We start from the raw sequence: 24,964 nt of genomic DNA, 5'->3' as shown, positions 1-24,964 counted from the left end.
AAATAACTGACACAAATTGTGGGGACCTGGATGCTCAAGAGATTAGGATGCTGACCATAACCCTTGACCAAGTTGCATTATGGGAAATGAAGAAGCCAGTGCTTTGGAACAACTTATCTTGGCCTCAGACTGGTCACATTTTAAAACCTAACTCAAAGCCCGCATCATTAGGAAAGTGTGGTACTGACTCAGTACATGTTTAAAATGACTTGATCATGGAGCTACTGAACTGAAACCAGGACGTCTCCTACTTACTTTTGACCTACATAATCAACTGATGACTGTAGCAGTACTCATGTGTAGGGGGGATTTGAAAAGGGGGATTTCAAAGCTGGGGTGTCAAATCCTGGACAGTTTACACCAGTGGATAAAAATGAGTGATGATGATTATGACCATGATGATTACGATTATGATGATTATGGTGGTGATGATGAAGATGATGATGAAAATTCTGAGTATGGTGTTGATGATGATCATGATGATGATGGTGATGGTGGTGGTGATGAAGATGATGATGGTGATTATGATGATGATGGTGGTGATGATGATTATGATGGTGGTGATGATGAAGATGATGGTGGTGATGATGATTATGATGATGATGCTGGTGGTGATGATGAATATGATGAAGGTGATGATGATGATGATGATGGTGGTGATGAAGATGAAGATGATGAAGGTGATGATGGTGTTGGCTCCCCCGGCAAAAAGGCCCACTTCCCTCAGGAGGGACCCAGAGACGCAGATGTCTTTGCAGCAGCGTCAAACACCGGTTTATTTTTAGCAGGGCTATCCGAGGCTGCCATGTTGCCTGCGAGGTAAATGTCCGTCCTCCTCCAGCACGGATACTGCAGCACTGAGTCATGGTCCTGGGTCTCTGTGGCTCTCAGGTTCATCGTGTTGCTTAATTAGGACATCCCGGAAGAGCGCCGGTGCTGCGCGCAGCTGAGCGACGGGGCAGGAGGGGACCGCGCGGCAACAGCACCACAGCCACCGATCCGTCCCGGACACAAGCAAACATCCCCACACAAATTTGCAGCGGACCAGGGGAGGGAGGTAAGGTTGTCTTTGCAGTGACGAGATTTTAAGGTTAGTTTCAGTGTTGTTGCTGGGGGCGGAGGGGGATTGTGCGCTGCGGCGGGGGGCGTCTGACTGGGATGTGATCGTCTCTGCGCGGAGACGTCCAAACAAAGTCATTTTCACCTGCTCCCTGTGCGCCATGCTTTGCTGTGTCTTGGCACAGACTCGACCAACGTGAGAGCACAATGTACTGACTGTGTGTGCTGCTTTTCTTTTACCCCGTTTGTCTAAACCGTGATATTGTGGCGCGACCCATAACACATCAGACTAGAGGGGCGGTGAAGTCCTGCAAGCGCCGGAACCACCGCGTCATGTTTGGCCTCCGAGAGAACATGAAGAGCACCTGTAATTACCCGAGCTAGTTTCAGTCAGCCTGTTGGGGAAATGCATTATGGCCTGTATGGGTTTAGTTTGTTGTTTTAACACCAAACGCCAGCTGACAAACAGTCAACTATTTAGTAACTTATGGTGGTTTTGATCAGCCTGTATCACATTGGCCATTTCTCTTATTGGACTAAACAGTTGTGGTAAAACTTTAGTTAAACCAGGCTTTTATTGTTTAACTCCATGAAGACCATGTGACATGATCCAAAGCTCCCCAAGTTAAAGCATCAGTACAAAATCCCCTAGTGATAGCTCTCAGTACATCAAAGTACTGTCTGTAGGACTCATTCTGTGAGTGACACCCATGATGCCATCAGTAGGCCCAAAGCGATCAACTCCAGGCCGTGGCTCAATATAGCCCCAAAGATCGGATACCAGGCCACAGGGTTCATCAGACACATGCGAGTCAGGGCGAAGTTAGTTAATATCTTTCACTTCAGGAGCCTGTGTGCTTTCTCAGCTGTTGGTTTTGGTCTGGGGTCTGTAAGTGTGAGACACTGTGGCCCACCTGTCTCCTCATATAGAGGAGGCTACAGTTACGACTACAAGCGTCTGCTTCACGTTGCCAGATGAACACGGCACATTGTACTGTATGTGGTTTTGTTTCTCTGGCAGTTCTTTGACACAGATTTCTAAAGCAGTCAGCAGGCGCTGACCAACGCCAGCTGTTTCCAAGTCAGTTTCTATGATGGGATGAATTAATGAAGTTTTAATGAAAAGCTAAATGAGTCTGGTGTCTTTGCATTGCCTTGGAGAGTTTGGCTGGTTGACAACACCGTCAGTGCAAACGCTGCTTGTTTCTGTCTCATGTATTTGAATCAGCGTTGGTTGTTATTGAGAAACACACTGACGAAGTAAAGTATTTATGCAGTAGTTGATCATTTGTCTCCTGTGTAATGTATAATATTTTAAGTGTTAACCATGGAGTAAAACTGATCATTTTAATTATAGATTTAATTGTGATTGTGGGTTATTTTCTCCATCAATCGCTAAATTAGTTTATTAAAACATTGTAAATAACAAATGTCTGGTTCTCTAATTGTGTTACTGTAAGATGTCTTGTTGTGTATTCCTGTTCGGGAGTGGCCACATGTCTGGAGTGACACAGAAATAAAACATAAAAGAACCCACTTGATTCAAGCTAATTTCCTGTAGCTGAATTGATAATATTGGTTCAGTTCTGACCTGTTGCACACTTGTTGTCCACCCACATCCAGCTTGTCAGGTTTCTGTTGTGACCCAGAGAAATAGAAATAGCAGCTGAGTCCTGTGACAGGCATCTGACGCTGCTCAGCGAATTCTCCAGAGAGATGACTCGATGACACCCATCAGGACATGTTTGCTGTCATAATTACTAGACATAATTTACAAAGGTTACAGACATGGGGCTATATCATCATAATACTTTATATAACTCATTTCAAGCAGCAAACCAAACCATCACTCAAAGCACTGGACTGTGTGTTGGACATGCAGGTAGCAGGTGTCAGATTAGGAGCTGTGTGTTACCTAGCAGTGGTTTGTGTAAACATGCAGCGGGTTGCTGGATTGAATTCCACTCTGTTGACTAATAAAAACTGGAATCAGGCCTGCACTGCCTCATGGTGAGGCATATGGCTGGTCAGTGTCAAAGAAGGTGTCACACACACAATGTGGTCTGTAGCACTATGCATTTCAGTGGTGTTCGATAGCAGCTGGTGATGTGTTTACCTCTCGAGTGGGCTAACCTTGTCAGAACCTGAATTTGGATACTGATATCTGTGTGATTATGTAAGTTACACAAATGCTATTGCAATCAAATGTATACATCCTTGGTTCATGATCCCTCCCTGAGAGTCTCATTTAAAGGTGCAGTGTATAAAATGTGGCATCTAGGGGTGAGATTGCAGAAGGCAAACTTCTGAGCACCCGTCATACCCCACCCCTCCATATCCAGGGGAACGAGGGAGGGCATGGTTGCCATCACTTTTAAAATAAAATGTGATTCCCTGTCTGGAGCCAATGTTTGGTTTGTCCATTCTGGGCTACTGTAGAAATGTGGTGGGGCTACTGTAGAAATGTGGTGGGACAACATCGCTGCGTGTTGGTGGTTAAAAGGAGACCAACTCCCTATGTAGATTTAAAAGGCTCATTCTAAGACTATGAAAACGCAGTGGTAGGTATTTTCCAGTGATTACACACTAACAACAACATTATGATAATACTAGATTCCATTTCTGCTGAGTGATTGCTCTACATATTACACATCGAACCTTTAAGTTTCAGAAACATGGAAAAGTCCTCAGGTGAAAATCCTCGGTTAGTGAAGTCTTTCCCTATACAGGTGGTAACATTATATAGCAGATACATCGATCTTACAATAATAAGCACTGAGGCCATTGTGATAAAACATTTAAAAATGGTATAGAAATGCAGAAAGCTAATTCTTTGTTTATATACTGGTCTATGCATAAACCATAATATCGGAGCTACAGCAAACACCTCTACACCTCATCATATTGTGTGTTTCATCTGCCTAATCATTAAAGATAGTATTATCCCAGGGCTTTTTTTCCACTTTGACTACACTACATAACTCTCTGCCAACTTAATCTAATTGTGTGACACATTAATGTGTTCAGTAGCAGAGGTTGTGACTATGTCAGGGGCCAAACAGAGAAGCCGCATCAAAGAGGCGACGTTGGCTCAGACAGACTCAGTTTAGGATTAATAAATAAAAATACAATAAATTATCAGATCAGAAAGATCATGGTGCAGTCTTAAGAATCCTGTCCTGCTTTTGCTTCTAGGTTTGTCACCATGGACGATTTAATGCAGCGGCTGGAGCGAGCTGTGACTCGCCTGGAGCAGATGCCTGTCACCTCGCCAGCGTCCAGCGGCATGGCTAACGGCAGCTGTCTCAACGGCATCGATGGAGGCAAGACTGTGCTGAAAAAAAAAAAAAAAAAAAAAAAGCTTCTCTCAAGAGGTTTAGGGGACGGAATAAACAACTATGTTCTATTCTCCAGGTAAAAGTGCAATGGGCATATTTAAGCAGAGGTCTCTGTGTGTTTTCAGGTTTGTCTCAGTGTGTGGAGACCTTTGACGTGCTCCTGAGAGGTCCAGCGTCAGACTACCTGAACATCAGCCGAGCCATAGGAAACGAGGTGGAGAAACATGTAAGTGCTCACCCGATATATTCAGAAGCTCCCTATTCCTTGCACATCTTTTCTGATGAATGATGAACACCTGGCCACATGCACTACATTAATACACACACATGCACATGCTGCGCCAGCTGTTGTAGACAGCTGTTGTTGAAACTATATGCAGTTTCAGTTCTGCAGCTTTGTCCCATCTGTTCATAAAAGCAACTGCTGATCATGCTTTAAAGGGGCACTCCACCAACTTTATGGGTCAAGTTCAATTTATTCTTTATGACAAGTACTACTGTATCAGGTGTTTAGTGAAATTTGACACACATCTCCATAGTGCAGTACTAAACAGCCCAAGATATAAGATTTCATGTTGCTTTTCGTTCTACTTCATTAAACCTTTCTCACAGTTTAGATCTTGCCCTTGATTTAAGAAATAAGCTTTAAGGAATATCCACTCATTTCCATGAAGCTGGACATCTAACTTCCTGTCCTCAGTTTTGCAGAACCATGAAAGTCTTTCGTAATGACCCTAGCTCCTCTCTAAAGGGAGATGGATACCAGTGGAACAACGAGCGCAGTCTTTCCGTGCCAACCTTAATTTAATTGGACATAGATTTATAAACAAATTGGACCGTCCCACTCTAGATCGCACTAAGACATTCATGATTCTTGGAAACTGAAGGATGGGAACTGTATGGGAAGTCCACTGTTCAAAATTAGAAATCAGGCAGTGTGTGTGGTTGCATGTACGTATGATAGAAAAGGTTTTCTGTCCTCTAAAAAGCCAAGGATGGGAGTATTGAACTTTGACCTTACATTCCTTTATTAAGCACCTTTTTCCTATTTGGTAATAACTTGTACTCCCATTAGGAGTGTGAGTGTCTTTTGTAGTAGACCAGTTAGCAATAATAGCTGTTTCATGTCCTTGGAATAAACCCATAGCACTAGGGAGGGCTCCAAAACAGAGAAGTAAAAGTAGAAAGAAAGAATCTTGAAATGTAACAGAAAAAAAAACCACACTTGTATTTCTTAGTCTGTGTCTTGAAAGAAGATTTCTATCTCTGTGTCCCATCATTGCACTGTGAGGAGTGAGGAGGAGGGGGGAGTGTGTGAGCAAGAGGTAGTTCCTTTAAGTTTGCAAAACTCCTTTTATGGACAAACCCTCCCTGGTGGTTCCCTTGGCCCGTAACTGGAGGTCTCAAACACACACAGGACACGGCTGGCTGGGAGTTACCCAAGCTGTGTGTGTGTGTGTGTGTGTGTGTGTGTGTGTGTGTGTGTGTGTGTGTGTGTGTGTGTGTGTGTGTGTGTGTGTGTGTGTGTGTGTGTGTGTGTGTGTGTGTGTGTGTGTGTGTGTGTGTGTGAGAGAGTCTGTGTTTTGTATACTTAGTTTTATATGTGCAATAAAGTCGGTTTTACAGGCTGTAGTTTAATAGCTATTAGAATGTAGCGGTAAAGCGGGAAGAAATTGAGAAAAAACACACAAAGTTCATCTTTTTAGGAAGCCACAACATTGTCTATGTTCAGTATTTACAACAGTCAAACCTAAAAGTTAGTATGTCATGCCACATGTACTGTATTATTATCCTAACCTGTGTGACCCTGACACTTTATGATTGGCAGGCGGAGATGGTGAACAATGCCTTGCAGACTCAGAGAACCTTCCTGAAAATGGCTGCCACACACCAGGAACCTGCACAGGTACAAACAGATCCCCAGTTTGAGTCTGTCCGAGACCTTCGCGGTGTGTCATTCCCCTTCAGTCTCTGTCCTCATTTCCTATCATCTCTCTGCTGTAGACTCTCCAATTTATGCGCAAAATGTGCCAGTCGCAGTGAAACAACAGTTAAAGTTATTTAACGGTTTAGTCTTAGCAACAGAAATCAGTTTTGCCAACTATCATGTTATTAACAGTCACTGCACACTGGGGCAGGACCAAAACGTCTCTGTGTGTTTTCTCCTGTGCTGATGTGTGGCTGTTTAAAGTAAATGGAAGGAGACTTCTAATTAATTTGGTGGTGCCAACACTGTTTTTTCTGCTTTGGATGTTGACTTTGGTTGTATACACCCCAGCTCCTTCTTTATCTGTCTTTGATTAGACACCACATTCTTCGTTTCTAAGGTCATGTCACTTTTTGTCCTGCTGTCGTTACAGATGTTTGCAGTATGTTCTTTGCTGGTTTTCACAGAACCCAACTGAGAATGATGGAAATAATGGTGGACTTGATACCATCCTAAATATCGGCTGCTGCACTTCTTTGTGTTGTGCAAAACGTTAGCAGCTGATTGCAGAGGATGAACCACTGTGTTTCACGTTTAACAGCAGCCAAACAAAGAAATGAACTGACCTAACTGCCAGTCTGAATCCTCCCCTCCTGTGTTCCCCAGCAGGCCGGGCTGTTCACAGAGGGATTACTCCGCTCTTTGACTAAGAAAATGCTAATACAACACATTCCCAACATGCTCACATATAGAGAAAAGTGGTGTGTGTGTGTGTCTGTGTGTTTGTGTGAGATCCAATATGATATCATCCCATTGGCTTGTGTGTGTTAAAGAGGTCCACAGAGCCCACCAGGAAGTTATTGCTCCCTTTCTGCCAGGTCATTGGCTGAGACTGGTGAAAAGCACATTCAATAAGTGTCAGACATGAAAACAAGGAAAGAGTGAGGGTTTTACAGACAGAAAGGAACTGACTGAGGGGAGGGATGTGGCGACAGACCAGGGAGAGATCTGGATATCTGGCATGTGGAGATGAAATTCATCATCACTGGGTGAATCCAAAACAAAACATGTAAAAGAGTGAAAACAGAAGCACTCCCATTTGGTCCTGTGCTTTTCTAATTGTCTAGAAAGCTGTTTTTCTCTTTCTTTTGAACACTTGAAAGGTGATGCAGTGTTTTTCTGTCCATATTTTGTCCGTAACAGGCTCCAAAGCTGTAGACTTGAGATCTGAAGCCTGGACTTGAGTCAGACCATAAAAATGATTTCTTGAGATTTCACTTGTACTTTACTGCTGTGGCACTTCACTCCCTAAAGTTGAAGATCCCACTTTAACTTATTTGATAGAAAACCCCATTATCTTTTGTGTAGTGGAACTGAGGCTGGCTTGGGGAACAACACGATCCATAAACCTCTCAGTGCACATGCATGACTAAAATTCCCGCACACAAAAACCTCCAGTACAAACACACACACACACACACACACACACACACACAAACACAAACCTCTGGCCTTTCTCTCTACAGCTCTGGCTTGTTGTGCTCTCTGACTTTTTATGGGCATGTTCTATATTTGAGCCTGTTGTGTGTGTGTGTGTGTGTGGATGAAAGACTTAAAGTGTGAGACAAAGAGAGAGAGAGAGAGCAAAGATATTAAGCCTTGTGTGACTGTAGCTTGGCCTTTTAGCTCGCTGTGTGTGTTTCTCTGCCTTGCTGCTCCTGGACGTTCACACACACCGTGGACTTCCACAGTGTTAAAAAGCCTCCACCAGCTGCTGTCCCATTCACACCCTCCACTCTCTTCCTTTGATCCAGTGCTTGTATAGGAAGTCAAGGCCTCGGACGCTGTGCTATTATAACACACTGTGCTCATTCACTGCCTGTCAAATAACGGGAGCCGACACGTTTGATCCTTTTGTCGGCTCATTCGCCACTTCTTCAGTCCACATTAACATGTCACACTGTACGTGTAGGCATATGTAGAGTCAGATTTAGAGAAAAATATTTTTTGGCAGAGGTCACATTAACTACGAATCCCAGCAGCTCAGCTCAGAGCTTTGGCGTCACTGACTACATAGTTGTGTCCCATTTCATAATTCTTTTAGCTTCAGTTTTCCTAAAGTGAATGATAACCCTTGCATTTCTATTTATAACTTTAATTTACTGCATTTGTTTATTTTATCTGTAAGGGATCACACAGCTAACCTTTGGGCAGATCTGGCGAATGCCGGTAGCTTAGCTTAGCATAAAAAGTAGAAGCAGTTTCATATTTGTGTGTGTTTTATAACTTATTATTGTGTCTTGTCTTGTTTTTTTTCTAGTTTATTTAGGACAGTTTTGAAAATAGACTTATGATTCAAAAACTTGTATGTGTCCGGTCAGTGATGAAAATTATTAGTCAGTCGAGCTTAAAGATTCGCTGATTCATTTCGAGGTGTAATGGGAATTCCTAGTTTACGTGGAACTTAACAAAAAAAATCAGTTTATAGCTGTTTTAATTCAAATTCATAATTTAATATTGTGTTTTCTTGTTTGTGTTTTCACACACACGTCACACACAGGAGCAACGTAGATTCAATGTAGCTGCTTCTTTTCTCAGAAACACTGTGGTCGACTCTGAAGTGATGCCTGGGCAGGAATTTACAAGAACATTTACATGACGTGTGGGAATATGACAAATGTTTTCCTTTTCAAATAAGCCCCCTCTATACCTTCCAGTCCTTCTGTGGCGTATTTCTCCCTCTCTCTCTCCTCACTGTTCAGGATTATTGCATGAAGGGGAAGTCCACATTCTGACCAAACAATGCTTAAGGATTTTCATTTTCTGTTCTTTTATTTCTGTTCCACGGCACCAGAGTTATGAAATAGAGGGAATATTTCCACTCTAAATAAATTAAGAGAATCGTGAGGGAAAAGTTATGTGCTATGCTTAGCTGTTAATTAGTTGCTTTTCCATGAGCCTGATAACCTAAATCCTTCATAAATTCCCTCTCAGCATCCATGGTGCATCCCTGTTTGCTGCACCATGGATGCTGATTGGAACAGCTGCTTCTAAGACAAATATTAATTAGACTGAATGAAAATTGAAGCAGCCAGAGGACCAGACAAACGAGCTGAGGGAGATCATGTGCATTTCACTCACAAAAGAAGCTCTTGGGGGGGGGGAATGGGGGAGATTTGACTGATTCTGGTTTCAGAGTCAAATTTCGGATGCAAAACTATGTGAAGTTTCATTTACAGCATTGCCTCACGTATACATGTAATATGTACAGGTGTAGTATATAAAAATATTCATACAAATGATCTGTGGGCTGTGACATGCCACACGCTTTGTACCTGGTGATAGTTTATGATACGTCAGGTATATGCAATTTACAGATACAGTATTATGAAATCATCTTAATGTCTGTAACCAGTGAGCAGTGTTCTGAATAAAACTATTAAGTCACAGTTCATCATCAGCAAAAGTTGCCAAAGCCCTGCAGATCAACAATTCACCAATGAAACTGTTCCTGACCCTGCGTGTGTGTGTAGGCGTGTGTGTGTGATAGGTAAACTGTAAACAATGGAGGGCCGGCATGCCTTACAAGGCCCGAGGGATCTCCCCATGGACCGAGGAATGTTTGAGGGGATGGAGCGATAGGGGCGGGGAGCTGGGCGCTGAGCTATACTATAACTGAGACCTGGAAGTTCGAATGGAAAAAGGCTCCAGCTAATAAAACCAGTTACTGTCCTGTAGTCTAGTTTAGAAACTCTTGATTGGCACACAGAACAGGCTGGTATGGATGAGCAATGGATGCAGTGCTGGGGTTGTAAAATCAGAAGCATGTTTTAGAGAATTCTGCATGTGTTGTTTTGTTAAAGAAGGTATAACCACTGTAGTTGTCACACGTTTTGTGGATGTAATATGTTGTTTACAGGTCTCACACCACAATTCTCTGCCACCTTACCCCTCCTCTTCCAACCTCATGAATTTTCCTTCTTCAGGGGCATTTCTTCCTCTTCTCCCTAATTCCTCCCTTCCTCTCCTGCAGACGGAGCTTCGGGACCTGCTGAAGCCGATTTCGGATCACATTCAGGAGATTCAGAGCTTCCGAGAACGAAACCGCGGCAGCAGCCTCTTCAACCACCTTTCAGCTATCAGCGAGAGCATCCCAGCTTTAGGCTGGGTCGCTGTAGTAAGTAAAAGATACAGTCACCACCAAACACACACATTCATACAGTATAGGACACATAGGGAGATGTGTATGAGCATATAGGAACACATCCAGTAGCACTTACAGGTGACACATGTATATGAACAGTCTGTAAGTATGAAGTAACTCAGCCGACCATGTTTTCCTCTCTGAAGCTACCTGCTATTTCACTCTATCTTTCCCATCAGCCTCTGTTTCCCATCAGTGCAAAATCTCTCCCTCTGCATTTTGGGGATGAATATCATTTAGATTACGATCAAAAACCTCTGTCCCTGGCTCTGCTCAGTTTAAGTTTTCTGTCAAGAGTTCACTTTACCCCACAGGGCATGTCCAAGTCAAAACCTTAGGTATGAGACGTCAATCTCAAATGAAGACAAATATACGTTTGTGTCTGATACTTTCCCAAAGCCCTGTAAGAGACAGTTTTGACCTGACAGTGTCTCTGCTTCACTCACAGTGAGATCAGAGTGTTTCTAATGAACTTTCATTGTCCTCAGAGTCAGAAGCCAGGTCCGTATGTGAAGGAGATGAACGATGCTGCCACTTTCTACACCAACAGAGTGCTGAAAGACTACAAGGAAACGTAAGTACTGTGTATCTATGAAGTGCTATGCAAGAAAGTGTACAGTTGACTGAAGGATCATCCTGATTTATTCAGTTATTATGACCCCGTTTTGTGGATCTTGCACATTAGTACAACTTATAAGTACTTTACTCACAGGTCTTGTGTTCAGATTATTTTGGAGTTTCATTCAGTTCTGTCCAGTATGAAAGTGCACATGTAGACTACTGAGTTAGCTTTATTTTTGACTATTTCCCAATATATTTCAGTGATATTAGCCACATGGATTTTCCCATTGTAAGAGTTTCATGACTTCCCGTAAAAGTAGAAACAATGCATTGGTTTAAGTCCTTTAAACAAGAATGGTGCAAGACAGGTGCTAAGTTTTATTTCTCTTACCTTTCATATCTGCTTCATTGTGGGATGTTGTGACTGCATAGTAGCACAATGTGTAGCATAATAGAAAGATCACGTCCTTTCTAATTCGTGGTCATCAGCTCCAGTCCATCCTCATGCCTCCTTTATTATGTCTCCTCCTCTTCCTCTCCATCCTTCCTTCCTTACTGCTTCTTTTTGCATCCCCCTCCTCCCCTGCTCACCCAGCGACAGGCGTCACGTGGACTGGGTGCGTTCCTACCTGTCAATCTGGACCGAGATGCAGTCCTTCATCAAACAGCACCACACCACTGGACTGGTGTGGAGCAAGATTGTGAGTACAGAGCCGTAGTTACCTATGATATTTTCTGTTTATGTATATATATATTTTTAATTCAACCTTCCATATTTTATTGGTTTAAAATTTATAATTAATGATAATATTTTAGAAACGTTTTTATAAAGACCATCACATAGTAAGAAAGAGGATGTAAAGCAGCAGCCTGGATCCTGTTAACAACAGATTAGCCTAAAAAAGAACTTACGCCTGTAACAACATGTTTTTTAAGTTAGCTGTGTTTTTATTTAGTTTCCATTCACAGGCTTTGATATTTTTATATCAGAGCTCAAATTAACTCCTGCTTTTTGAGTACGCTTCCATTTTTAGTTATGGGGCAGCCAGTTACATAAAGTGCAGCAGAGAACATGAATGAATGAATGAGCTTCTCCTCAGTGGCTGCACCACCGCTCTATGGTTCTCCATGGAGCTCACAAAACCTCTGTCACTCCCACATGCACTTCTGCTTATGGATGTCTGCTCAGGGTCTCCTCAGCACTCACACTCTCTAGATCCCAGAGATTACGATGGCTGGAAACCAAATCCTTCAACACACACTTGACCTCTTTCTCTTTTTAGCCACAAGGGTTTCTCTCTTCATTATTCACTCGGGGAAAGCTGTCTCTGTATTTTGGCATCTGAATTGTTGTGTGCAGTGGGTCGCACTGTTGTCTCACAGCTGTAAAGTTCAGGGTTTGAATCCCATTTGACTATGGGGCCTTTCTCTCTGGAGTTTGCATATTCTACCAATGCCTGCATAGGTTTCCTCCTGTTACTCCCACAGTCCAAACACATGTAGGTTGGGTTACAATGATGGATGAATGGATGGATGGATGGATTGTTGTGTACAACAATTTTCTTCTAAAGATAATAGCTGTTAATGGTTGCTTTTACATTAAATGGGTCGATGAAACCATAAAGTGAAACTAATATTCAGCAAATGTTCTCAAGTGTTTTTCGAGAGCCTGTGTGTGTCAGCTGTTTCCCCTGTCAATGTGTATGTGAGGGACACAAGGACAGGTGTGTGTGGTACTAACAGGTGGTCCTCAGGGTTTACTTAAATGGAGTTTTTCTTCACAGAGGAACCCCGACAAAGAGCCTGTGTATAGACGCAGCCAGCGCCGTAATCTAAACTGCAGGCCTGCTGCCCCTTCAGCTCAGCCGTCACCTGCTGCAGACAGGGCTTTAGGGACACACTTATACTCTGACATGCACAGGCTGACATATGGAGCTGGCTTTACACACACACAAACTACCAAACCACATGAGTTCCTTAGATCAGACTCAGGCCAAAAAGGTATTGAAAATTTCATTATTTTACTGGAATTAAAAATTAGGGAGCTAATTACCTCTAATCAGGATTATCCTGGTGAATATCACACTTTTAACCATTTTTAAAACTTTGTGGGCTTCTTTGAGAAGTCTCTCGTAGCATCTGACCAATAACTGGTTATTTCAGCCCTAGTCTGAAGCAGTAGAAAACATCTGTGATTAACTCTTACTTTTTAAAATAAAATACATCAGTCTAATGCAAGTTGTTTCTCAATCAGAATATTGTCAAAACACACTAAACACCTCTCAGAATTGACCATAGGGGCAAAAATGCCCTTTTACAAAAATGTTAATAGGATGTGTACACAAACAAAGAGGTAGTCAGACAGTTTTACAGCTATGCACACACACCAACACACACACGCACTGTTTCTAATCCAGTGGTATGTGCTGAACTGTTTAGTGTAACAGGTCTGCATTGTTCAGCAATGATGTGCACGACACATGTGCCTCATGTTAAAGGACAAGTAGACTGAGCTGTACTCAGAAGTGCGATTCGTGACAGTTGGACCCTCTGAAACTCAGTGATAGTTGAGTGTCTGTCTCTGGCAGCTGTGCAGGGTCTTTGGACAGTGACTCTGTGTGTGTGTGTGTGTGTGTGTGTGTGTGTGTGTGTGTGTGTGTGTGTGTGTGTGTGTGTGTGTGTGTGTGTGTGTGTGTGTGTGTGTGTGTGTGTGTGTGTGTGCGCGCCACTCTGTTTCTCTTCACTGTAGTTTTGGCTTATTGTACTTTTACTGCACACAGCTCATCAGTTAAACCAAAGGTAATATTTAGGACCCAAATATACCGAATATTGTGTGTTTATAAAATTATGCAAAAGATACTGAAACTGTTTGTATTAAAACATGGAGTCTTGGGTTTAAATATTTTGCTGTCACTTCAATACAGATCTGGAAGAGGCTCATCTAAGCATTTCTTAAATCACTCTTGGTGCTAAAATTAAATATTCTACATGTAGTCAGAACGCAACTACACAGCTGTGACCTGTCTGTCACAGGTATAAATAAACAATAATATTGCAGCCAAACTTTAGTGTATTTCTTTTACAATACTCCCCCTGCTGGACTTCTTTTTTAGTTCTGTGCTTTTCTTTCCCAAACTCACAAGCCTAAAATTCAATGCTGTGTCTAAATTTTGGCTGTGTTCATCTCCCAGGGTCCCATTGCTCCTCCCTCTCTCTTTGACCCCCCCACCTCCCCCAGTGCTACCTGTCCCCCGCCTCCACCTCCTCCACCGCCCGGCCCGCCCCCGGTCTTCACAGACGATGACTCCCGGCCTCAAGCGGGCAGCACGGCAGCACAGCACTCTGCACTGTTCGCTCAGCTTAACCAGGGCACAGACATTACTAAAGGTGGGTTCAATTTAGTGCAGGGGTCTGAGAACAACGAGAAAGAGGACACAACCCTTTCCCTCATGTGTCTAACTATAAATAAATATTTTAAACTGGGACTCATGAGGTTTAGAAATGATACCAGAAAATAAGGAGATGTCTATTTAAAATATCTTCAACTGAACAACTAAATTACTTTTTAAAGTTTTTTAAATTGTTAGTTTTTTCAAGGACTAGGTCAAATTTGGATTAAGACACATGGCCGCAAACATTTTCCTCACCCTACCCCCAATAATGTGTATTTATAATTACTTCATATATTTTCCATCTAAAGGTTTGAAGCATGTGTCAGATAAACAGAAGACCCATAAGAACCCAAACCGTCGCTCCAAAGAAACCCCGATCAAAACTAAGTCCCCGGGAGCTGTGAACTCACCCAGAGCAGCCGTTCAGAATCGACCCCCTCTGCTGGAGCTGGAGGGGAAGAAATGGAGAGTGGTATGTAACGGGTTGAATCTTCACTGCAACTAATCAAACTTTTATATTACTGAGCTCATGCAAGCAGAGGTAACGCCTCGCCTATTATTCACAAATTATCAATTTAATCTGTTTTCTTGTCATTATAGGAAAATTTCGAGCAGAAACACGACCTGGTCATTGAGGAGACAGAGCTAAAACAGGTGGTCTATGTCTTCAGCTGTAACAACTCCACCTTGCAGGTTAAAGGCAAGATTAACTCCATCATCATAGGTGAGCTGAAAATTTGACTTTGACGGTTAAGTGAATCATTTCAAATGATGATTTTCATATATTACCTGTATTTGCCCTCCTCAGACAACTGTAAGAAGCTGGGTCTGGTTTTTGAGAATGTGGTTGGGATTGTGGAGATCATCAACTCCAAGGCAATTCAGTTACAGGTGTGTAAAAAATTCACAGCAAAATGGTTTATGGCACAAAATACATACAGTGGGTACGGAAAGTATTCAGACCCCTTTAAATTTTTCACTCTTTGTGTCATTGCAGCCATTTGCCAAAATCAAAAAAGTTCATTTTATTTCTCATTAATGTACACTCAGCACCCCATCTTGACAGAAAAAAACAGAAATGTAGAAATTTTTGCAAATTTATTAAAAAAGAAAAACTGAAATATCACATGGTCATAAGTATTCAGACCCTTTGCAGTGACACTCATATTTAACTCACATGTTGTCCATTTCTTCTGATCCTCCTTGAGATGGTTCTGCTCCTTCATTGGAGTCCAGCTGTGTTTAATTAAACTGATTGGACTTGATTAGGAAAGGCACACACCTGTCTATATAAGACCTTACAGCTCACAGTGCATGTCAGAGCAAATGAGAATCATGAGGTCGAGGGAACTGCCCAAGGAGCTCAGAGACAGAATTGTGGCAAGGCACAATCTGGCCAAGGTTACAAAAGAATTTCTGCAGCACTCAAGGTTCCTAAGAGCACAGTGGCCTCCATAATCCTCAAATGGAAAAAGTTTGGGACGACCAGAACTCTTCCTAGACCTGGCCGTCCAGCCAAACTGAGCAATCGTGGGAGAAGAGCCTTGGTGAGAGAGGTAAAGAAGAACCCAAAGATCACTGTGGCTGAGCTCCAGAGATGCAGTAGGGAGATGGGAGAAAGTTCCACAAAGTCAACTATCACTGCAGCCCTCCACCAGTTGGGGCTTTATGGTAGAGTGGCCCGACGGAAGCCTCTCCTCAGTACAAGACACATGAAAGCCCGCATAGAGTTTGCCAAAAAACACATGAAGGACTCCCAGACTATGAGAAATAAGATTCTCTGGTCTGATGAGACCAAGATTGAACTTTTTGGCGTTAATTCTAAGCGGTATGTGTGGAGAAAACCAGGCACTGCTCATCACCTGCCCAATACAATCCCTACAGTGAAACATGGTGGTGGGAGCATCATGTTGTGGGGGTGTTTTTCAGCTGCAGGGACAGGACGACTGGTTGCAATTGAAGGAAAGATGAATGCGGCCAAGTACAGAGATATCCTGGAAGAAAACCTCTTCCAGAGTGCTCAGGACCTCAGACTGGGCCGAAGGTTCACCTTTCAACAGGACAATGACCCTAAGCACACAGCTAAAATAACAAAGGAGTGGCTTCGGAACAACTCTGTGACCGTTCTTGACTGGCCCAGCCAGAGCCCTGACCTAAACCCAATTGAGCATCTCTGGAGAGACCTGAAAATGGCTGTCCACCAACATTCACCATCCAACCTGACAGAACTGGAGAGGATCTGCAAGGAAGAATGGCAGAGGATCCCCAAATCCAGGTGTGAAAAACTTGTTGCATCATTCCCAAGAAGACTCATGGCTGTACTAGCTCAAAAGGGTGCTCCTACTCAATACTGAGCACAGGGTCTGAATACTTATGACCATGTGATATTTCAGTTTTTCTTTTTTAATAAATTTGCAAAAATTTCTACATTTCTGGTTTTTTCTGTCAAGATGGGGTGCTGAGTGTACATTAATGAGAAATAAAATGAACTTTTTTGATTTTGGCAAATGGCTGCAATGACACAAAGAGTGAAAATTTTAAAGGGGTCTGAATACTTTCCGTACCCACTGTAAGTGATGGACCTTGAAGATTGAGCATAATGGTGATCATACCAGATTACACCAGTCAGATTGGTTTTCATGGCTACGATTTCACATTTTAATACTGATAATGTTCATAAAACTAGAACCTTTGTTACTTTTGTTGTTATACATTAATTAGCTGCTTTGAATGTAAGCACTACCAGTTATAATCTCATATGAATATCTACAGCCATGTATTTTTGCCTTATCCTGTGTGAATAATTATGATACATTTTGTTTGTTTTCAGTGTGTCAGTGATTGTGACACATTTTTCTGCTGCAGGTCTTGGGTACAGTTCCCACTATTTCCATCAACAAGACAGAGGGCTGCCAGGTCTACCTGAGCAAAGACTCCCTCAGCTGCGATATTGTCAGTGCCAAGAGCTCTGAGATGAACATCCTGATACCTGTAGGAGATGATGATTATGTAAGTAAGAGGACGATTGGTGAAAGACAGACGGACCGAGTTTGTAATATATTTTTTTAATTTAAACTCCTTCATGTGTGTATTTTAAGTCATCTTCTTGGTGTGTTTTACAGAGGGAGTTTCCAGTCCCTGAGCAGTTCAAGACTGTTTGGGACGGCTCCAAACTGGTGACAGAACCCACTGAGATTGCAGGCTGATTGATGCTTCCAATACAGCCATCATCATCCTCATCATCACCTTTAATTTTAACATGAATATCTTCCCAAACCCCTGATTTTTATTCAAATTCAAAGATATAAAAGGGATTTTTATTCACTGGCAGTATAACCCAAACTACTGGTCCAGTCATATTTTCTGTATGTATTGCTTGGTGAAATGTTTCTTTAGCACTTCGAAGTTTTTGATTGAAATGAGTAGACTGATTATCCCGATCTAGATCTCCACAGAATAATTGTATCTCAAATTTAAGTTACACAAACACAGTACATATAGCCTTTCTTACATTTATGTACCAAGACATCTATGTATGAAAATGTAGCTACTGAAAAAGAAGCAGTCTCACAACGCCCTCACATTGTCAAAGACTTAACAATCCTCTATTTTCTCTATAAACAATACTACAACCACGAGTACTTTATCGACATGTATTATTGTATTTTACTGTATTAGACTACGCACAATTAAACCACATCTGATGAATTTGTAATATTCACACACATCAAGCCAAGCAGACAAGAATAACACATGTAGGACTATTTGGAACTTTTCTGTGTAATGAAGTGTATCAGTTACTTCTTTTAACGTCTGTAGTGGTATGGGATGGTAGTCATGTAGCACTGTATCACCTAGTGAGTAAACTTTATGTAACAGTGTGCACTGTACTTTGCATTAATGCCTGATGCCACTGTCTCCTGTGTATAATATGAACATATGAACAGGATAATGAACCAGTGTTCTGCAGAAGACATGAAAATGACTGATCAACATAATGAACTAAATACTTGGCTGCTAATTTCGTGTATGACTTACAATTTTTTAGTCACTATTTTAACTTTCACAACTGAGCAACTCCTAGTCTCTGTAGTACTATGTGAATCACTCTATTTTGTAGTTTGTATTTGGCACCAGCATTTGAGAGCATATATATATAGAGATAGTGTACACCACTAATGTGTTCAAAAATTTTAATTCACATGAAAACAGTCTGATGTATCCATGTATCATTTTTCAAATAAAATCAAAAGCCTCTGTTCTTGCAGGTTAGCTTTGTTACAAAAAAGAGCTTTTAAGTATTACAGAAACAGACATTAGCGTAGAAAATGTAGAAAACCTAAAACCTCTAGGAAAATATTAAAGACGTACTGCTGATAACAGGTATCAACACAATATAGTGGATGACGCACATACAGGACAACAAATAATTTTAAAAGTACAGATTAACTAACTACATACAATAAGACTCCAGTTGTGTTTCAAAGGCTCCTTTCAGTGTTTAATTACCACATTTCCCTGAGAGTCTTGAGTAAAGAGCAACTCGTCTTCCTCATCATCCTCCAGCAGAGATTTGTAAATGCTAGTTCTCACTATGCCAGTGGTCACATTACTCTGATCTTTGAGGGGACTTCTGGGCAGCAGGCCTCTATGTGCTATCACCCTCAGGCCTTCAGAATCCTGCGTAAATAACATGGCCATGGTGTCCTCTTCAGTCTCGTTGCATTGCTGCTGTAGAGCCCGTTTAAGGGGAGAGCTTCTCAGTTTTGTCCACTTTGCTGGGGAGTTACAGCCCTTTTCGTTATCAGCCTTTCTCCACTGCTGCTTTGTGCTAAGTTGTTGAGGTGATGGTGTTTTTGGTTGTGTCCATTTATGATTTGAAAGAGGTCCAGGATGAGAGAAAAATGAGTGCTTATTTGGAGAATTAGAAGACAGTGACCTGCTGTTTTCTTTTTCGCCATCCATCTGAGAAGAATGAAAGTGTTTCTGAGTTGAAGTTTTCTCCTCCAGATCCATCCTAAGTCCAAAGGAATCCAGACTTTGCAGATTGTTTAGGAAACTTGGTTCAGCATCGTTAGTGTTCTTCACTGGGGTGTTTTTCTTGGTGGACAAAGAGAATTCACTGTCAGTATATTGGCTAGAGGAAAACAGTGGGTCTTGACTCCATGCTTGTAGAAGAGGTTGACAGTCACTTGCCACTGAGGAGTCAGTGAATTTCCTCTTACTGTGTGGTGAACTAAACTCCTCAGACTGCTCTTCTTTGGATTCACAGGACATATGTTGAAATGGTGTGTGGCTTGCTTTATCCTGCTCCTGCCACACTACTACATCAGCCTCACTCACATTTTCATTTATCCATGCAAGATCCACAGGAGACTCAAAGTTATACATGTCAGAATTTTCAAGATCTGTTTCACGTTTTCGTTTATTCCCTGATGATACAAGTGTGGGTGCGGAAGAGGTAGGTGAGAAGGACTTCCCTGTATGCATCTTTGGTACTTGAGATGTCGACATCTTATTGATAACTTTTGGCAAAAAGAATAAAGACAAATTATTTAACACAAAATCAAATGGGCTCTGGAAGTGTTGGCTGTTTTCTTTCTTTCTTCTGATTTTGCTTAAGAAAATAATATGGCAGTATATAGTTTTAGCAACTTACCTCTGCGCTGAGGTGTGAAGAAGGATGATATAGAGCTCTGTTTGGTCTTTGGCATTTCCATTTTGGTCTGAGTGAAGTTGAGTGCCACAGCCAAACTGTATCCTCCACCTTCAGCAGAGGGATTCAGCAGTTTAGAAATGGGACGCGCAAGACGTTTCTGAAATACAAGACGTGCAAAACATATTCCTATTAAACACAGCAGTGTGGTTACAGTATGTTAAAAAAGAAGAAAAAATATAAAATGCATTAACTCACTATTTCACTGACAAGAAGCAAAACAGTCATTTAGCTTAATCTGAACTGAAATACACTTTTCACAGCTACCTGTTTAGATTTTTCTTTCAGCTGCACAGTGTCCAGCCAGACACCACATTCCTCTTGAGCAGGGGTTTTCATGGTGGAGATGATCTGAAACAACGTTAACGTTACATCAAATAAAATATATGTGCTGTAAATAGTTAGAATAAACTACATGATCATCTAAAATAGCGTATCTGTTAGCTAAAGTTAGCTAACATTATGTTAGTCAACTTCCTTAACAGCTGGGACATATTTCACACCAAAGATTTACTTAGGCTTTACTTGATATATTTTTAATATTAGAACTGACCTCATAAAGTCGCACAGAACTATTTTCGATGTTCCTTTGGCCTTATTTGTATCGACCGACTTTAGTTAAGTGGGTTAGTTTTCTATTTCTAATTTTCTGTCGTTTCTGTTGTTTGAGTCTGGCGCTCAACTTTGGGCTGCCGCTGACGTTTGACTGTCTAAAAACGACTAAATGTGGTTACACATTAAAACTCCATTATTGGTGCTGCAGTTAGCTCCCCTAAAATGTGAACATACGAATGGGGCGAAAATAAAGTCATTATATCACATCGGTAGTAGTAAATTTATTTTTGGGGGTTTATTTTCAGTGAGGCACAATGGACACCTATTATTTTGACGTCGCCTGGTCCTCGCAGGAGGGTGTGTTTACGTTGACGTCAGAGACACAGCAGTTTGCCGAAAGGGTGAGCGAAGTCTGTTTTAATTTCGTTTATTAAACGCTGATATTGAGATAATGTAAATTGAAGAGGGTTTCGTAGCTGTTACTACAGTAAGGGTCACTAATAGGACGCTTGGTGTTTACAACGGTGTTTGCCGCATTGGCCCCGTTATAAGAAATTATAAAAGGAAGTGCTTATGAACTAGCCTCGGTAGCTAACTCCGGGCTAGCTGGTTTGACAAAACAAAATGTTAAATTCTGCTAATCCTCTTTTTTCAGCAGGAAGGTTTCCCCTGATTGTCAGCGATTCAGGAAGTTATAGAAGTCAATGTCAAAGTTTAGCAAAAATAATATTGTTTTTGCTTGTACTCTGCCTGGCAGCGTTTTCTGTACTTCATCGACTGTGTCCAACCTAAACATGTCGAACTATATTAACTTGGTGTTTATTTACTAGGTCAAGAATAATGAGCAACATCACATCGCCACCAAAGCTGGACATAAACGATGTGGAGGCTAAGAAAGCCGTTTGTGATGAGGGCTGTACTTAAATTTGACACCTGCTAGGAAACTAACCTGTGACCTGAGTCACTGTTGAGCCACCTGAATTTTATGACGACGTAGCGTTATAAATATTTGTGAAGACTTGACTGGGTTTCCCTCATTGAAGTCTTTAGCTGAGTCGACAAGCCTCTGAAGAAACCTTTTATCCTCAAATGTCAGCTTTGTGAAATGAAGAAGTGTCAGGTATTAGATAAGTTGTAATATAAATCTTTTTTTTTTTTATTAGTTCAAGTCCTGATTCTTCATCATCATGTTCCATGGGATACCAGTTACAGGAGGTGTAGGAGGAGGTAACACACTCAAATAAATCTAATGTCCATAATTTAGGTTTTCAAACAGTAAACGTAAATCAAAACATGTAATTATTTTTTTCCTCACAGCTCCAGCCAATAAACCTGAATTATATGAGGTAAATCTAACACTCTGTTGTGATTAATGTAGTGTAAACAGGATATTAAACATAATTTAACTTTAGAGAAAAACATTACAATTATTATTTTGTCTGCTGAAGTTTACCTTGAATAAATCCACCTTTATCCCTTTGTTATTGTTGCATGAACAAGAAATTCCCATGCTGGGACTGGTATCAACAATATATGATATTTAAGTTAAAGAACTCAAATTGTGCTTTTTCAGGAAGTGAAATTGTACAAAAATGCAAGGGAACGAGAAAAGTAAGTGTACACTGTAATGTACATTGTATGTAATGTATATTGATTGTGACGTGACTATATAATCTTACCAGTGTTATAACACTTTGGTATTAATTCTGTGTCTGAAGGTATGATAATATGGCAGAATTGTTCGCTGTTGTCAAGACCCTGCAGGCCCTAGAGAAAGCTTACATCAAAGACTGTGTCACACCTAATGAGTGAGTTGTGTTTTGTGTTGAAAAGAATGACAAAAATATCACCTTTGATAGTATTATGTTATTAATGTGGAGGATTTGTTGATTTCAGGTACACAGGTTCCTGTTCTAGACTCTTGGTTCAGTATAAGGCTGCTTTCAAACAGGTGCAGGGCTCTGATGTGGGCTCCATTGATGACTTCTGCAGGAAGTACAGAGTGAGTGCTGATTATTTTATGGCCAGTTTGACTGGTGTTATAACAAATTAATGTCCATTGTGATGCTTTATTAAAAGTTTTGCTCTTGTCATTTTCTTTCGTAGCTCGACTGCCCATTAGCCATGGAAAGGATTAAGGAGGATCGGCCAATTACCATCAAGGATGACAAGGGCAACTTGAACCGCTGCATTGCAGATATTGTTTCTGTATGTCCCCTCATTTCCATCACATTAAACAGTCAGTGCTGGCTCACATGTGTGCTAGAGTAAGAATGGTTGCAGTTGAATCTTTGACTAATTGATGTGCTATGTTCAGTTAAAAAGCACTAAGTTTCTGAAATGGCTTCATTTAATTTGGTTTACGCTTTGGTCAGTCAGTGGGGGTTGCCAGCTGTTTCCACTGCAAACTTTGAAATCAACTCATAAAATCAGACAGTGGGATATCGACAAAAATTGGTTCTTTGTTTGTATTGACAGTAAAACTTTATATTGCTTGTTGCTGAAACTAGTGAAATGCGTTGAGCATCTTCTTAATATTAGTTATTTTCTCTGACTTTCTCTAACCTTCAGCTTTTCATCACTGTGATGGACAAGCTGAGACTGGAGATCCGGGCCATGGATGAGGTAAAGAGAAAAATGCAGAATGTTGGCTGATGGATCATACTGGCTGCTTAAGTGGATACCTGACCCTTGTTTTACTTTGGTCCAGATCCAGCCCGACCTCAGGGAGCTGATGGAAACCATGAACAGAATGAGCAACATGCCTCCAGACTCAGAGGCTAAGGACAAAGTCAGTCTCTGGTGAGTTACACTGCACTTTTGCCTCTCCATGATAAGCCTGTTTCTTATAACCACAACTCAGCTCCATTATGCCAATAATAACCCTAAAGATAGATACAATAAACCTAAAAATAGAGTACTTTTGTGTCTAAATTGTTATCTTTCTTGATCTTTTCTCATTAGGTTGACCACACTCAGTGGCATGTCGGCCTCAGACGAGTTGGATGATAATCAGGTACGCCAGATGCTGTTTGACCTGGAGTCGGCCTACAATGCCTTCAACCGCTTCCTCCACTCCTCCTAAAGCTTCTGTCTATCATTGATTGTCTTGCTGGAACTCTAATACTTGCTAAGTTAAAAGAAACACTCTACGTTCTACTTATGGTTATTGGAAGGGACTCTATTAATGTCTGGACCGATTTTCTGTCTCTTGCCTCAACAATTTTTCCTTTCTTTTTCTACATTTGTCCCTAATGCTGTGTACAGTTCAAACTCCATTGCCTTGCATAGAATACCCCGCTGTCTCTGGTACATAACGCTGCTTGTAGCTTTGCCCCCTGTGCTCTTCCTGTGCTTTGAAATGCTCCATTGCCCTCTTTTGTAGCCAGACTTGTGATAAAATAATTTAGCATTGGCTGTGAAGTCTGCCCTTGACAAAACTTTTTACTGTAATATCAAAAAAGTTCTAATTTTTATACTTAGGTTTTGCAGAGCACCAACAAAGAAGCACGATACAATTATATTGGGCAAATTCTGCACATAAAGTAATGGTTGCAACAGCCAAAGGATTTATACTATTGGAAAGAGGAATATATTTTTTTCTTTTTGGTACCCTAAATATATCCACTCTCTACCATCACTGGACACATTTGCATTTTTTGTTCTATGTACATTTGTTTTCTATTTTAACTGTAGAATAGTGTTTGCGAATAGGTTAAGTTAACCAATAAAATACAGCTCAAATAATTGTTTGGACTCTGAAGATGATTAGACTGCACTTCAGGTTAATCATTATACAGAAACTACAGTGGATAGAAAAGGTGTATGTTCATCAGTTGTTTATTTGTGTACATTTTGTCTTCTGTTAACATATCTAATCCATATTTCCTTTAGAAGTGAGGGTCTGGCCACATTAAGTGGGCAAAAAAGAGGTGGACACACACCCTCCTTATTTTGCTTACTAAATATGTTTCAACCCTCCAACACCATTAGGGAAAACATATTTATTAAGATTGATCATTGTAAATAGTTTTGATTTTTAAATAAAAGCATGTAACTCATTTTTAAAAATAAAAAATCTACCTCCAACTTTGTGTGAATATGATTGTTTTTTAAATGTTTTTGTATTGTCAAACTATTTAGATAGATAAATAAATAGATATAATGAGCAGGAAAGTGGTGTCTAGTAATGCAATGGGACAAATCCAGTAG

The 24,964-nt window shown here is 41.1% G+C and overlaps 3 protein-coding genes across 3 annotated transcripts; 2 read left to right on the top strand and 1 right to left on the bottom strand.

The window, feature by feature from the left end:
• Positions 1-759: 759 nt before the first annotated feature.
• Positions 760-18,748, top strand: cap2 (cyclase associated actin cytoskeleton regulatory protein 2). The gene is made up of 13 exons (XM_026300519.2): positions 760-1,057; positions 4,255-4,382; positions 4,523-4,623; positions 6,226-6,303; positions 10,358-10,501; positions 11,017-11,102; positions 11,685-11,790; positions 14,281-14,476; positions 14,790-14,953; positions 15,082-15,205; positions 15,290-15,372; positions 17,347-17,490; positions 17,604-18,748. Exons 2-13 carry the CDS (start codon positions 4,265-4,267, stop codon positions 17,685-17,687), a joined length of 1,428 nt encoding a protein of 475 aa, XP_026156304.1. The 5' UTR covers positions 760-1,057; positions 4,255-4,264; the 3' UTR covers positions 17,688-18,748.
• Positions 18,749-18,956: 208 nt separating this feature from the next.
• aunip (aurora kinase A and ninein interacting protein) lies at positions 18,957-20,885 on the bottom strand. Its single transcript, XM_026300521.2, has 4 exons — positions 20,751-20,885; positions 20,465-20,548; positions 20,141-20,297; positions 18,957-20,006 (listed from the first exon to the last, which is right to left on the bottom strand). Exons 2-4 carry the CDS (start codon positions 20,534-20,536, stop codon positions 18,976-18,978), a joined length of 1,260 nt encoding a protein of 419 aa, XP_026156306.1. The 5' UTR covers positions 20,537-20,548; positions 20,751-20,885; the 3' UTR covers positions 18,957-18,975.
• Positions 20,886-21,100: 215 nt separating this feature from the next.
• Positions 21,101-24,841, top strand: vps28 (VPS28 subunit of ESCRT-I). Its single transcript, XM_026301101.1, has 10 exons — positions 21,101-21,153; positions 21,916-21,979; positions 22,070-22,098; positions 22,326-22,363; positions 22,471-22,560; positions 22,649-22,754; positions 22,859-22,960; positions 23,324-23,377; positions 23,463-23,554; positions 23,717-24,841. The coding sequence occupies exons 2-10, from the start codon at positions 21,940-21,942 to the stop codon at positions 23,835-23,837; spliced, it is 672 nt and encodes a 223-aa protein (XP_026156886.1). The 5' UTR covers positions 21,101-21,153; positions 21,916-21,939; the 3' UTR covers positions 23,838-24,841.
• Positions 24,842-24,964: the final 123 nt, after the last annotated feature.

Source organism: Mastacembelus armatus, chromosome 11, assembly GCF_900324485.2.
Source record: "Mastacembelus armatus chromosome 11, fMasArm1.2, whole genome shotgun sequence".
NCBI classification, from domain to species: Eukaryota; Metazoa; Chordata; class Actinopteri; order Synbranchiformes; family Mastacembelidae; genus Mastacembelus; species Mastacembelus armatus.
This window is presented reverse-complemented; position numbering and strand designations above follow the sequence as displayed.

Coding starts and splice junctions, on each gene's coding strand:
- cap2 (XM_026300519.2), top strand. CDS start 4,265: ATGGACGATTTAATGCAGCGGCTGGAGCGAGCTGTGACTCGCCTGGAG. Junction 6,304..10,357: donor CACACCAGGAACCTGCACAG/GTACAAACAGAT, acceptor CCTCTCCTGCAG/ACGGAGCTTCGGGACCTGCT. Junction 11,103..11,684: donor CTGAAAGACTACAAGGAAAC/GTAAGTACTGTG, acceptor CTGCTCACCCAG/CGACAGGCGTCACGTGGACT.
- aunip (XM_026300521.2), bottom strand. CDS start 20,536: ATGAAAACCCCTGCTCAAGAGGAATGTGGTGTCTGGCTGGACACTGTG. Junction 20,298..20,464: donor TGAAAGAAAAATCTAAACAG/GTAGCTGTGAAA, acceptor CTTGTATTTCAG/AAACGTCTTGCGCGTCCCAT. Junction 20,007..20,140: donor CTTCACACCTCAGCGCAGAG/GTAAGTTGCTAA, acceptor TTTTGCCAAAAG/TTATCAATAAGATGTCGACA.
- vps28 (XM_026301101.1), top strand. CDS start 21,940: ATGTTCCATGGGATACCAGTTACAGGAGGTGTAGGAGGAG. Junction 22,961..23,323: donor GCATTGCAGATATTGTTTCT/GTATGTCCCCTC, acceptor TCTAACCTTCAG/CTTTTCATCACTGTGATGGA. Junction 23,378..23,462: donor AGATCCGGGCCATGGATGAG/GTAAAGAGAAAA, acceptor ACTTTGGTCCAG/ATCCAGCCCGACCTCAGGGA.